The sequence below is a fragment of the Siphateles boraxobius genome, unplaced genomic scaffold, assembly GCF_051911475.1.
Source record: "Siphateles boraxobius isolate OS27281-9 unplaced genomic scaffold, OSU_SipBor_1 24, whole genome shotgun sequence".
NCBI lineage: Eukaryota > Metazoa > Chordata > Actinopteri > Cypriniformes > Leuciscidae > Siphateles > Siphateles boraxobius.
In genome coordinates, this window is record NW_027508855.1 from 9,071,847 (window position 1) to 9,084,723 (window position 12,877).

The following is a 12,877-nucleotide window of genomic DNA, read 5'->3' on the forward strand; positions in this document are numbered from 1 at the left end:
ACTTTTTTTTTCTGAGAGTGCACCGTTACTCTATACTAATTACACGATATCATGTCACAAAATTACGGGGTGACCATTTTTGATATCCTGTCTCCAACTGGAGATGTCACTGGAAATGTCCCTATTTTACAGCACATTCAAAATAGCCTGAAAAAACACTGCAAAAAAAGCCAGACCACCATAGCGTTCGGAAGCACAAACAAAAAAATAATATTTGAAAAAATGAAACAAAGTTGTTATTATTACTGTATAGGCCCTACAACATATTTACAGCTTGTGGAAATAAAAAAATATAAGCAAAAAAAAAAGAAAAAGAAATTGTTAAATAGTTTCATTTATCATATGTTGTCATTTTTATTTTGTATTATTTCTGCAATGTGTTTTTGTAAACACATCATTTGATATAATACTGTTATATCAATATAAACCCATTTGCAATTTAAAACCAGTTAGGGGTTGACCGGCAGACATCATAATAATTATTAATTTTAATAACAGTATATGGAACCTACAACAATACAAAAACATACAAACATGGATTGTGTGTTTAAAAAATAAATAAAATCATTCATAATAACAAGTAAGATTTAAATTAGATTTTGACCACTGAACTAAAAAACGCCCCGTTTCCATTTCAGAAATCTGGTCAATTTATAATGTCAGGCATTTAGTTTAATCTGATATATTATTTAAAAAACAAATGACACATTTGATCTTTCTACCTGCTTTGCGTTTCGGTGCATTGTGAGATGTACAATATTCAAGAATTTCGTGCAGCAGGTTAGTGTTCGACAGTTACCCATTTTTGAGCGTTTGATAATATCGCGAGATCTAATGTACAGCTCTGAAAGTGGCAATGGATCACTCTAATCTCGCGATATTTAGTATGAAGCTCTGAAAGGGGCGTGTGCGCGCGCAGTGACTGTACGGTCCTGTCATGACGCATATGCCAAAATTATGCTTTATAACTTACAGTCTGGTCACCAATAACTCATGAGAAGCTTCGTACATTGACCAACATGTCGGACGAAGAGCTACCGTCTACTTCTCGGGAGGCGCACGCGGAGGCGGAAGAGGTAAAGAGAAAGAGAGAAGTACATAATATTTTTGCAGACGGACATGAAAAACAGGATGCAGAAGTTTACAGTTCATCTGCGTCTGGGGGGAACGGAACATGGCGGGAAGGCGGAGTTCAGTTCACATCTGCAGAGCTTTAGATGTTTATTACTCAAGAGCGTGTTTTTTTACGTGGCTTTTGACAGATTTGCATGCGTTCCGTCTGCGGTCGGAGCAGAGTTGCGCCACTCTTCGTGCAGCCGCAGACGGAACGCATGCAAATCTGTTTGCTTCCCATCAACAACTACCTGCAGACGCTGCCCGCGTAAATAAACACTCACATACTCACTGTTACCGTCAGCTAAAATGACTCTAAGTCATGTTGGTTTTATTTGAGCTCAGATAAGCGTGTGTCAGTGAGAGTATTGATCTTTTTTTGCTATATCTAAGCAGTTCAAGGATGGGGTCCAACTTTTAGTTGTCAAGAAGAGTCGTTTAATAAGAGTTAAATGTTTAAATGTTACATGGCTTTTGTCACACTTCTCATTATTGTTCAAGCTGCCGTGTTTACATACAAGTGTGTAATGTATATATTTTGTATTTTTATTTATTGTCGTAGTATAGTGGTAGTATAGGATTTGTGACACATTCATTAAAAAAATTACAATGGTAAAATATTCTTCTATCAATAACTACTACAGTTATTAGTTTTAAATTAAAATTGGAGAATGTATTTGCCATATAATAAAATTAATAATAATAATAATAATAATAATAATAAAGTTGTGCCTTATTCGGCCACATTTTAGATGAAAGCAAACAACAGTGTCAAATAACTTTTTTTACTTTCATATACATCTGAGTCAGTGCGTTAATTGAATAAAAAAGACGGACTGACACTTTTTGTAACAGAGACTCGCTTAATGTAAAGATGAGCCTTTGCACAAAGTGGAAATATTTGCGTGAATTACTAACATTTACAGATTAGGATATAGCCTACCGTAAATAGTCAAATGTGTCAAATGCATTAAACAGCACTTGGCAGGGCAAGTCACTTTAAACATTATGCTTATGAGTTAGTTTGAAGTGCTTAACAACTTGAGTTGTTAATTTTCCCGCCAAATCTCACTTTGTGATTTAAGCAATTCTTTTGTCCATATAAATATTTTTTTTTGCTACTGTAAGATGCATAGCACCTGAAATCTAGACCGTATTCAGACCAAGGACAAGCAATTTCATATATATATTTGTCTGGATGCTTTTATATGAAATGTGTGCCTTTGATGTATGTTTCTAGGAGGACCCACCATTTCTCCTGGACCCTCCTCCTAAAGCAGCTGTGAAAGAGAGCATGGCTGACCCTGAATATGAGGAAAAAAGAGTTGAGTGTTCATTACACTTTTAATGCACACTATTTATATAGTGTACTGCCATCCAGCAGGTTTTTAAATAAATTTAGCTGTTAGTCAGTAACTACAGGTGAGAATGAGGTTTGCAGTACCAACCCTTGGTGGAGGTAAGATCAACCAGATGAAGGATTTAGATTAGATTGTATATAAAAACTGAATTAAAAAATGCTTGACGCCTTTGTACCTTCAAATACTGCTTGAGAATTCAGCATTTTTCAGGTTTCGGACAGAGCTTAGAATTTCATGTTTCTTAATTGACGTAATAAATATAATGTAAAATCAACCAGTCAATTTTAAAATGTTAGGTACATTAAATGTAGAAAAAAAGTGTTGTTTTTCACCCCTGCTGACCAACAGGGTAGTTTTTTTATTTTTTATTATACCAAACTTTGTGAAGATAAATATAGCCTATATTTTACTGAGTTTGAAGTACCGGTAGGAATTTGCAGATCTTAATTTACTCACAAGTCTATGTTTCTCACTTGAATACAGAAAACGGACCGTGCAAACAGATTTGAGTTCCTGCTGAAGCAGACTGAACTGTTTGCTCATTTCATTCAGCCTGCCAGTCAGAAATCCCCCACCTCACCTCTGAAGGTGAAGATGGGGAGACCCCGAATTAAACAGGATGAGAAACAGAACCTGCTATCTGTCGGAGAGTAAGCCAGACTCTCTCACAGACACACACACACACACACACACACACACACACACATACAAAAACATGCATGCTCACACATTCAGATGCATGAGGTTAGCGACCAAAAGCTGCTGGTCAGACACGTGTCGTCCTGGTGATTTGGTTTGATTTATTTCTGGCCCGTGGTTGTGTGTTTCAGTAACCGTCATCGTCGAACAGAGCAGGAGGAGGATGAGGAACTCTTATCTGAGAGCAGGAAGGCAGCTAATGTTCTTGTTCGTTTTGAGGAGTCACCCTCATGTATGAATCATCAGTCAAGTCTGTTTCTGTTTATTAGCGAGTCTAATAATTAAAAATAATAATTAATATTAGTACATTAATAAATTGGTTATTTAAAACAAAAGTTTATTTACCCTCATGTCATTCCAAACCCATGCTTTTATTTTTTCTGTGGAAAACAAAAGGAGGATTTTGAAGAATATTCATATAGAACATTGGTGCACGTTTTGATGGCATTCCAACAAAACAGTGAATAATGACTTGATTTCTGCCTGTTCCTCCCGCATAGCTAACATATGACTTCAGAAAACTTATGATATAATGCACAAGTCACATAGACTACTTTTTTGGTACTGCCATTGTGCTTTTTTGTTCTTTTTGGATCTTGACAGCTCATGTCTATGTGTTACACCATAAAGATTATTTTTCTAAAAATCATTAGTTTGTATTCCACAGAAAATATAACAGCATACAGATTTGGAAACATTGATGGTGAGTAAATTCCTCTAAAGCAGTGGTTCTCAACCTGGGGGCCCAGGGCCCACTAGGGGACAAGCATTAACATGAGAAAAAATAAAAACAAATCAAGGTACAATATATCTTATTTTAATTCATGACCTCAACAAATGGATTCAATTGGACAGTTTCTTAGAACAGTGTTTCCCAACCCTGTTTCTGGTGGCACACACACCAACACTACACATGTTCCAACTCTTCCTAATCAGTCATATCTGAATAAACTCAATCAAATCAGCTCGTTAGTAGACTCCAAGACCAGAAATATATGGGTCAGATAAGGGAGACATCCAAAATGTGTACTGTTGGTGTGTCTCCAGGAGCAGGGTTGGGAAACACTGTCTTAGAAAACGTCATGTGAATTAATAAAATCTTATACCTATGTTCATTTTTATTAAGAATATACATTTTTCTAGTTATGTCAAGCTCTAAAATATTTTATCAGGAAGAAATTGCAAGTAAAAAATATTTTAAAAAATCAAGTAAATCAAAGACAATTTGAAAAAGCCTTGAGTTTTCAAATAGGGTTTTGAAGTCAAAAAGTTTGAGAACCACTGCTTTAAAGGTGAAATGCAAAGTTTCAGCACTACTAACATCCCTAATGGAGTTGCAAAAATAATGATTGTTTTCAAGCTCAAAAAAAGCCCACTAGGCCATGTATCCTCATTATTTTTCTGTCTTTGTCTTTGGCCTGTTTGCTATAACTTTATTGCTTCTTTGCACTTTTGTATGTTTTAAAACAATATTTTTTGCAATTTTGAAATTACACATGGTACCTTTAATAACACACTAGGTGACAACAAATTAACACAAACTGTGATAACATGCTGTCAAGAAAAACAGACATCAGTAATGTAATACAGTATGTGTAACATTTCTCTTCCAGTACTTCCAGTTTATTGAGATTATTTATTATACTGTAGCTCATTCACCTGTAATCAAATTTAATGATGACCATTGATTATTATTTTTTTCATTCATTGACAGATGTTAAAAATGGAACTTTGAGAGATTATCAGATCAGAGGCCTGAACTGGATGATTTCTCTGTATGAGAACGGCATTAATGGCATCCTGGCTGATGAGATGGTAAAAACCCCAATGTATCACTCTCTAATGTTCTACAATAAATGTCAACACAGCAACAGTAGAAGCATGTTCATAGTGGCCGGTCTAGTAAAAATCAACTATATGATTTAGTAGTTAAATGCCTACATTTCCAGAAATAGTCTGAATATACATCATTGTGGAACCACACAGACAATGAAGACACGACTCCGGCATCTTTTCAGCTTTTCAGGCTTCAGTGAAACTGATTTTTCTGGGTCTGTCTTGTTGATGTCATGGACTGTGACTCATTGGATTTGTGTGTTCTGATTGGTTCAGGGTCTAGGTAAGACCCTGCAGACAATCGCGTTGCTAGGCTACTTGAAGCACTACAGGAACATTCCTGGCCCCCACATGGTCCTAGTGCCCAAATCTACCCTACATAACTGGATGAATGAATTCAAGCGCTGGGTGCCCACCCTGAAAGCCGTCTGTCTCATTGGGAACAAAGATGAAAGAGTAAGGCTGTTCACATTCTGTTTTTTCTCTCACTGTTCCCTTTCTATCCACTTTAATCTTACCAGCAGGGCCTTCAAAATGCTTGTGTAATAATGAATCAGTCTTAATTAGTATGTGTGTGTGTTTTAGGCAGACTTCATACGTGACTTGATGAATGGGACGTGTGTGTGTCCTTTAGTTTTTCTCTTACTTTCCTTCCTTCTATTCCCTTTCTACCCAGTTTCATACGACTGCAGGTCCTTCAAAGTTCTTGTGTAATAATGAATCAGTCTTAAAGGGATAGTTCATCCAAAAATGAAATTTCTGTCAATAATTACTCACACTCATGTTGTTCCAAACTCGTAAGACCTTCGTTCAACTTCGGAACACAAATGAAGATTTTTTTGATGAAATCCGAGAGCTGTCTGACCTCCCTATAGACTGCAACTTTATTACTTACACTTTGAGTAATTAGTGACAGAAATTAAATTTTTTGGGTGAACGAACCCTTTAATCAGTATGTGTGTGCGTGTTTTAGGCAGCATTCATACGTGATGTGATGATGCCTGGTGAATGGGACGTGTGCGTGACATCGTACGAGATGGTGATTCGGGAGAAATCTGTCTTTAAGAAGTTTAACTGGCGCTATCTGGTTATCGACGAGGCCCATCGCATCAAAAACGAGAAATCAAAGGTATTTGAACACAGATGAACAACTGATGAGACCCAATTAATGCAAGAGTAACTAATAAGCAGAGAAATGTGTCTCATAAAACTTCTGAGATGATTTAACGATCTGATACAGAGGAAAAGACTTCAGAGAATCTTTCCTCTTTTTCTCCTTCTTGCTGTCTCCTTCTCTTTTAACTCACGCTCTCAGTTGTCAGAGATTGTGCGCGAGTTTAAGACGACCAATCGTCTGTTGTTGACTGGTACCCCACTGCAGAATAATCTACATGAGCTCTGGTCTCTTTTGAACTTTCTGCTGCCTGATGTGTTCAACTCTGCCAGTGTGAGTCATACTTTTTTGAATATCGCATCCTGTTTTATCTCCTCCCACACGCAATGTTGCTGTGTCTGTCAGAGTTGTGTTGGAAGCGTGTGTCCCCTATTCGGACGGGATTAACTTTACAAGGGTAGATGGAGTAATGTAATTTTACCACAGGACGTCTGTAATATTAATGGCCAATTCGCACGGAATAAGATATCTCAGTAAAACTAGCGGAAGTGGGAGGGGTAACTCGATTTGCGCATCACCATCACCTTCCTGTCGTAATTTGCGTATTACTTTGCTTCCTGATATCACGTGCGCAAACACATATAACCTATTTTTATATATATAAAACAGTTATGTCCGGTCGAACGATGTATTAATTAACTTCAGATTGGATTGTTTTGGTAATAGGCACTTACCTAAAGCTAAAGATGTTTCGTGCATTTAACAAGTGCTTTTGATCTTCTTTATGATCTGAATACTTGAAAAAACGCGGAAAACTAATTTTAAACAGGAAATGACTAAATATTTACGTACATATTTACAGCGGGTCTATTCGCACGGGATTTGTATTACCTGAGGTAATTTTTTCTAACCTTTTTACTGAAGGTAAAAGTCACGGTAATCTTTACTGACATTGTCCGTAATGATTACTGAGATGGCACATTCGGACTGGACTAAAATCTCAGAGAAGCTCTGGTAACTATTACTTTACCCCACCTCTCCATGTTAAACTAGTCCTGTCCGAATAGAGCTTTAGATTATAAACCAAAGTTTATAACCAAATCAGGACTAAAATAAGGAAAAAATGCCTTCAAATGGTTTTAATTGAATTTTTTTTTATTGTACACTTACACTACCATTAAAAAATTTAAGGTCAGTAAGATAAAAAAAAAGTATGTTCCTTGAGGTTTTCATATAATATTAATAACGGGTTCCCTTTCGTTGTCACTCCGAGTTACGTCGGATGACGACAAATGGGGTTTCGCTTAGAAAGCCTATCAACTTTGAGTATTACAAAACGAGCCAATGGCAAAGAAATGCCATTGGTCTGCAGAATTTGCATAGCGTATCTCCGCCTTACCTCGTGGGTATAAAAGGAGGACGCCGGAAACATGCAGATATGTTTTCGCTTCGGAGCCAAGTTAATCCTTCATTCCACAAGCCATCTCTGAACTGTCAGCTTTACAGACGAGCGAGATTCTCTGGTGTTGGTGTGACGGCGATCTCCCGGCGAGCGCGCACTTCCTGCTTATCTGTGCAGTGGTTTGCCAGTAGTGTGTTTCTCCCCGGGCGCTTCAACACTCTCAGAGTTTCTTTTCTCTCACAAAAGAGCTTGACGTGGCACGTCTTTTTAAAGATGCATCGCCCGTGCACTTCTGGTTGCGGTAGACTGGTGGCCGACTTTGATGGGTGTTTGGGCATTGATCACGCTAGAGCAGCGCTCGTGGATGACTCATGTTCTCACTGCGGGAACATGACCACCGCAACATTACGATCAAGACTCAGTGATCTCGCAAGAGTGAGGGTCCCCTCATCCACACCCCGATCTAGCGCCTCCACGAGAGGTTCTACTTCGGCTGGTGGCCAGGGTGATCTGAGGGTGACGGTTTGGAACAAAGCACCGACTATTCGTCCATGCCCAGCCGCACCCTCTCCAATGTTGAAACCCGCGAGTGTTCAGGGGATTTCCTTTGGCGCTCCAGAGGAGGACACTATGTCTATCGCAGCATTCTTCTGGAAGTGAAGACTCGTCACAGCTGCCACCTTCCGGTGTGCATACGGCTGTGCTCGAGTCCGATCCGGGGATGACGAGCATCGGTTTAGAGTGGACCCCTCCACCCTGTCCCGAGCGCTCGCGGTTGGAAGAGTTGTATTTGGGTAAGGCCGTGGAAAACCCCAATACCTTTCTTCCCGGACGTGCATGAAGAGATCTTGAAGTCCTGGAAGACCCCCATGTCTTCCCGTGACCGCTCATTGATCTCATCCACCTTTCCTCCCCTCGATGAGGCGGCTGTCCGTGGGTACACTGGGCTCCCCCCAGTTGAACGCTCTGTTGCGATGCAACTGTGTCTTCAGAGCGCTTCTTCTCGTGGTGAGCCTAAGCACCCATCCAAAGCCTGTAGATATTCGTCTACGCTAGTGGCGAAGTCTTACAGAGCGGCGGGACAGGCAGCCACCTCTTTGCATGCCATGGCCATTCTGCAGGTCTACCAGGCCCAGATGCTAAGGGACATGCTAGAGGGTAGGACAGACCTAGGGCTCTTCAATGAGCTGCGCGACACCACCGACTTTGCTCTCTGAGCGACGAAGGTGACCGTACGCTCCCTGGGTTTGGTGATGTCCACAGCCATGGTCCAGGAGAGACATCTTTGGCTGAACCTCGCTGATATGCGGGATGCCGAGCGGCCCCGCCTGCTCGACATCCCCATATCACAGGCCGGCCTTTTCGGCGGTGCAGTCGAGGACTTTGCCCTACAGCAGAAACAGACTGAGGATATCAAGCACATTTTGCCCCGACGGCCCGCTGCTGCCTCCACCCAGCCGACCGGGCAGAATACTCAGTCTGTTCGCCGCCAAGGGCGCCCTCCTGCGGTTCCCTCCCTCCCCTCCCGGCCGGCCCAAGCAGCAGCCTCCACCCGGGCCTGGTCGCGGAGGAAGCCGTAAGAAGGCAATGAATATGCACCGACACTGGGCCGCTATGCTGTCCACGTCCGGGACAGTCATTCCGCCTCGCTGCCCCACCGACGGGAAGTCTGTGGTTCACTTGACCCCGCTGGTACAGTTCTTGGGAGCCTGGCTAGAGCTTCCCAAACTGTCCCGCTGGGTCGCACGAACGATCAGGCTTGGCTACGCGATTCAGTTTGCGCGGTCTCCTCCCCGCTTCAGGGGAGTCCGCTACACTTTGGTCGGTGGCAATGCCCCTATCATGAGAGCGGAGGTTGCTACACTGCTGGCGAAGGGTGCGACCGAGACTGTCCCTCCAGCCGAAATGAGGTCCGGCTTCTACAGCCCGTACTTCATTGTCCCGAAGAAAACCTGTGGGTTACGGCCAATCCTGGACCTGCGCTTGCTGAACCGCTCCCTTCACAGGATGCTGTTCAAGATGCTCACTGCCAAGCGCATTTTCGAATGTGTATGGCCCCAGGATTGGTTTGCAGCGATCGACCTGAAGGACGCCTACTTTCATGTCTCCATTCCCCCTCGACACAGACCGTTCCTTCGGTTTGCTTTCGGGGGGCAGGCATATCACTACACGGTTCTCCCATTCGGGTTAGCCCTGTCTCCTCGCGTCTTCACGAAGGTCGTCGAGGCAGCCCTTGTTCCCCTCCGGGAACACGGGGTTCACATCCTGAACTATCTCGACGACTGACTGATCCTAGCTCACTCGGGTCAACTGGGAGAAGAGCAAACTCTGCCCCGTGCAGAGGATATCTTTTCTCGGTATGGAAATCGACTCGGTCGCCATGTCCGCGCAGCTTACGAGCGAGCGTGCGCACTCACTGCTGACTTGCCTGAGACAGTTCGAGGGCAAGAGTGCGGTTCCACTGAAATTGTTTCAGAGGCTCCTGGGGCATATGGTATCTGCAGCCGCGGCAACGCCGCTCGGATTGCTTCATATGAGACCGCTTCAGCTTTGGCTTCGCGACCGAGTCCCGAGGTGGACATGGCAACACGGCACCCTCCGAGTACCAGTTACTCCGACTTGCCGTCAGAACTTCACCCCGTGGGCGAACCTCAGTTTTCTATGGGCCGGAGTGCCCCTGGAACGAGCTTCGCGGCATGTTCTTGTAACGACAGATGCCTCCTCCACGGGCTGGGGCGCCATGTGCAATGGACGTGCTGCTGCAGGCTCCTGGACAGGACCCTTCCGCCTATTGCACATCAATTGCCTCGAGTTGCTGGCTGTACGTTTTGCTCTGCGCAGCTCCCGGGCCGTGCTCAAGGGCCAACACGTACTAGTCCGTTCAGACAATACCGCGACTGTAGCGTACATCAACCGCCAAGGTGGTCGACGCTCCCGGGCACCCTATGGCACCCTCGTCCCGATCTTTTGAACCTCCACGTGTGGCTCCTGGATGGGACGAGGCGGGTTTGAGTACCCTACCACAAGCGGTGGTGGCTACCATCACTTCCGCTAGAGCTTCGTCCACGAGACATCTCTATGCGTTGAAGTGGAACCTCTTGGTCAACTGGTACTCTTCTCGCCAAGAAGACCCCCGGAGATGTTCGATCAGCGTTGTGCTTTCCTTCCTACAAGATGTGCTGGAGCAAAGGCTGTCTCCCTCCAGCCTAAAAGTCTATGACGCCGCCATTGCCGCACGGCATGACTTTGTTGAAGGTAAGTCTTTGGTAAGGCACGACCTGATCGTCAGGTTCCTGAGAGGGGCAAGGAGACTGAATCCTCCTCGCCCTCCTCTCGTTCCCTCTTGGGACCTCTTAGTGGTGTTAACTGCCCTGCAGAGTGCTCCCTTTGAGCCTCTTCAATCAGTGGAGCTTAAGTTCCTGTCAATGAAGACAGCGCTCCTGGTTGCACTGGCCTCCATCAAGAAGGTAGGGGACCTGCACGCATTCTCCGTTGAGGAAGCGTGCCTGGAATTCGGGCCGGCCTACTCTCACGTGATCCTGAGACCCAGGCCTGGATATGTGCCCAAGGTTCCTACCACTCCCTTCTGGGACCAGGTGGTGAACCTGCAAGCGCTGCCCCTTGGATGAGGCAGATCCAGGCTTGGCACTGCTCTGTCCAGTACGCGCCCTCCGCGCCTATGTAGACAGAACGCAGTGTTTCAGGACCTCGGACCAGCTCTTTGTCTGTTATGGTGGGAAGCTGAAGGGAAAGGCTCTCTCAAAGCAGAGGTTGTCTCACTGGATAGTGGATGCCATTGCTTTGGCTTACCCGCAGCAAGGTCGACCGTGCCCCCTTGGTGTGACTGCCCACTCCATCCGGAGTGTGGCGTCCTCTTGGGCTCTAGCGCATGGCGCCTCGCTGACAGACATCTGCAGAGCTGCAGGCTGGGCGGCACCGAACACATTCGCCAGATTCTACAATCTCCGAGTGGAGCCAGTGTCCTCTCATGTACTCACCAGCTTGTACTGGACCCGCTCAGGTGTCTTCGCTTGCTCGCCATTCCACTCCACGGACTGGATACGTGCGATATTCTCCTCAGGTCAGTGTTAATTTTGTCAGCAAATTTTGATTTAGTTTTAGTCTTAGTCTTTTGACTAAAATGCCATTTAGTTTTAGTCATATTTTAGTCATCTGAATTGTTTTAGTTTTAGTCTAGTTTTAGTCGACGAAATACAATAACATTTTAGTCGACTAAATCTACAGTAGATTTAGTCGACTAAAATATAATGGGTTTAGTTCAATTGTAATGCATTAATTTAGAATTTCTCTAAAATTTCCAAACCCATATACTCCCGGAGAAAACATCTATTAACCTATTAATATGAATGATTTTTAAGTTTGAACATGCAATACAGATACAGATTTAACTGCTGTTACTTAAAAAATATCTTAAAATGAAATAAAACCACTTTTCCTAAAGTACAACACAGTCTTCTTTACAATGAATGATATATTCATTCCTTATAACTACTTACACATCATTCTTTATTCTTTCAAGCAGACATATTTATTTGTATGAATTAAATATAATTAATCCTTATTAAAGCTATTAACAAACAGTGAATGCTTTTCTCTTTTTCTTTTGTTGCTTGATCAAAATTAAGGACACGGACCGCATTAGGTTTATTGCCACTGTCACTTTAAGACATCAGATCATGTCCAATGACATGCGGATACAATTGCACTGATGCACATCCGACACACTCACAGTTTAAGACATAACCAGCATAGTTTACATGAATACTCTCCAAAAAGGACATTTAGACATACTGTTGTGTATTTCTCCATTCAGACACGAAAGAGAGCTCAATTCAGTAGCCTACTCGTAGGTGTATTGTGCATGACTGCACGCTTCGGGTTAGGTGTGTGCGCAAAGAAAACCGCACCGAATAGAGCTCTTTTTTGCATCGTCACTCTTATTCAGAGATCTATATGTCTGCTCTACTCATTCTCCCAGATGTTCACATTTTTTAACATTTTATGACCGCGGGGTAGATCACGTTACAGTAGCCTACAAATGTGCGCATCTACCACACACGCAGGACATCAGTTCTGACGGATCGCTTCCCAAATCGTCACTATCTAACATTTTCGTCTAGTTTTTATTCGTTGACGAAAATGTCAATAGATTTTCGTCATAGTCTTTGTCATTCAAAACTAGGTTTTATTTAGTTATCGTCTCGTTTTCGTCTGTGAAAAAATGTCGTTGACGAATAATTTTCGTTGTTATTTTCGTCAACGAAATTAACACTGCCTCAGGTGAGCTTCCCCGAAATCCCTGAGTGTCTTTGCCTGCGCGTCTGCTAGGTG

At 43.1% G+C, this 12,877-nt stretch overlaps 1 protein-coding gene across 1 annotated transcript in view; it reads left to right on the forward strand.

The window, feature by feature from the left end:
• Nucleotides 1-874: 874 nt before the first annotated feature.
• Nucleotides 875-12,877, forward strand: part of smarca1 (SNF2 related chromatin remodeling ATPase 1) — a 37,706-nt gene continuing 25,703 nt past the window's right edge. The window contains exons 1-8 of the mRNA XM_077241262.1: nt 875-1,076; nt 2,354-2,437; nt 2,958-3,124; nt 3,305-3,405; nt 4,888-4,988; nt 5,286-5,465; nt 5,983-6,138; nt 6,325-6,456. Of these exons, the coding sequence (XP_077097377.1) occupies nt 1,020-1,076; nt 2,354-2,437; nt 2,958-3,124; nt 3,305-3,405; nt 4,888-4,988; nt 5,286-5,465; nt 5,983-6,138; nt 6,325-6,456 (978 nt within the window). The 5' untranslated portion in view covers nt 875-1,019. The remainder of the gene's footprint in view (nt 1,077-2,353; nt 2,438-2,957; nt 3,125-3,304; nt 3,406-4,887; nt 4,989-5,285; nt 5,466-5,982; nt 6,139-6,324; nt 6,457-12,877) is intronic.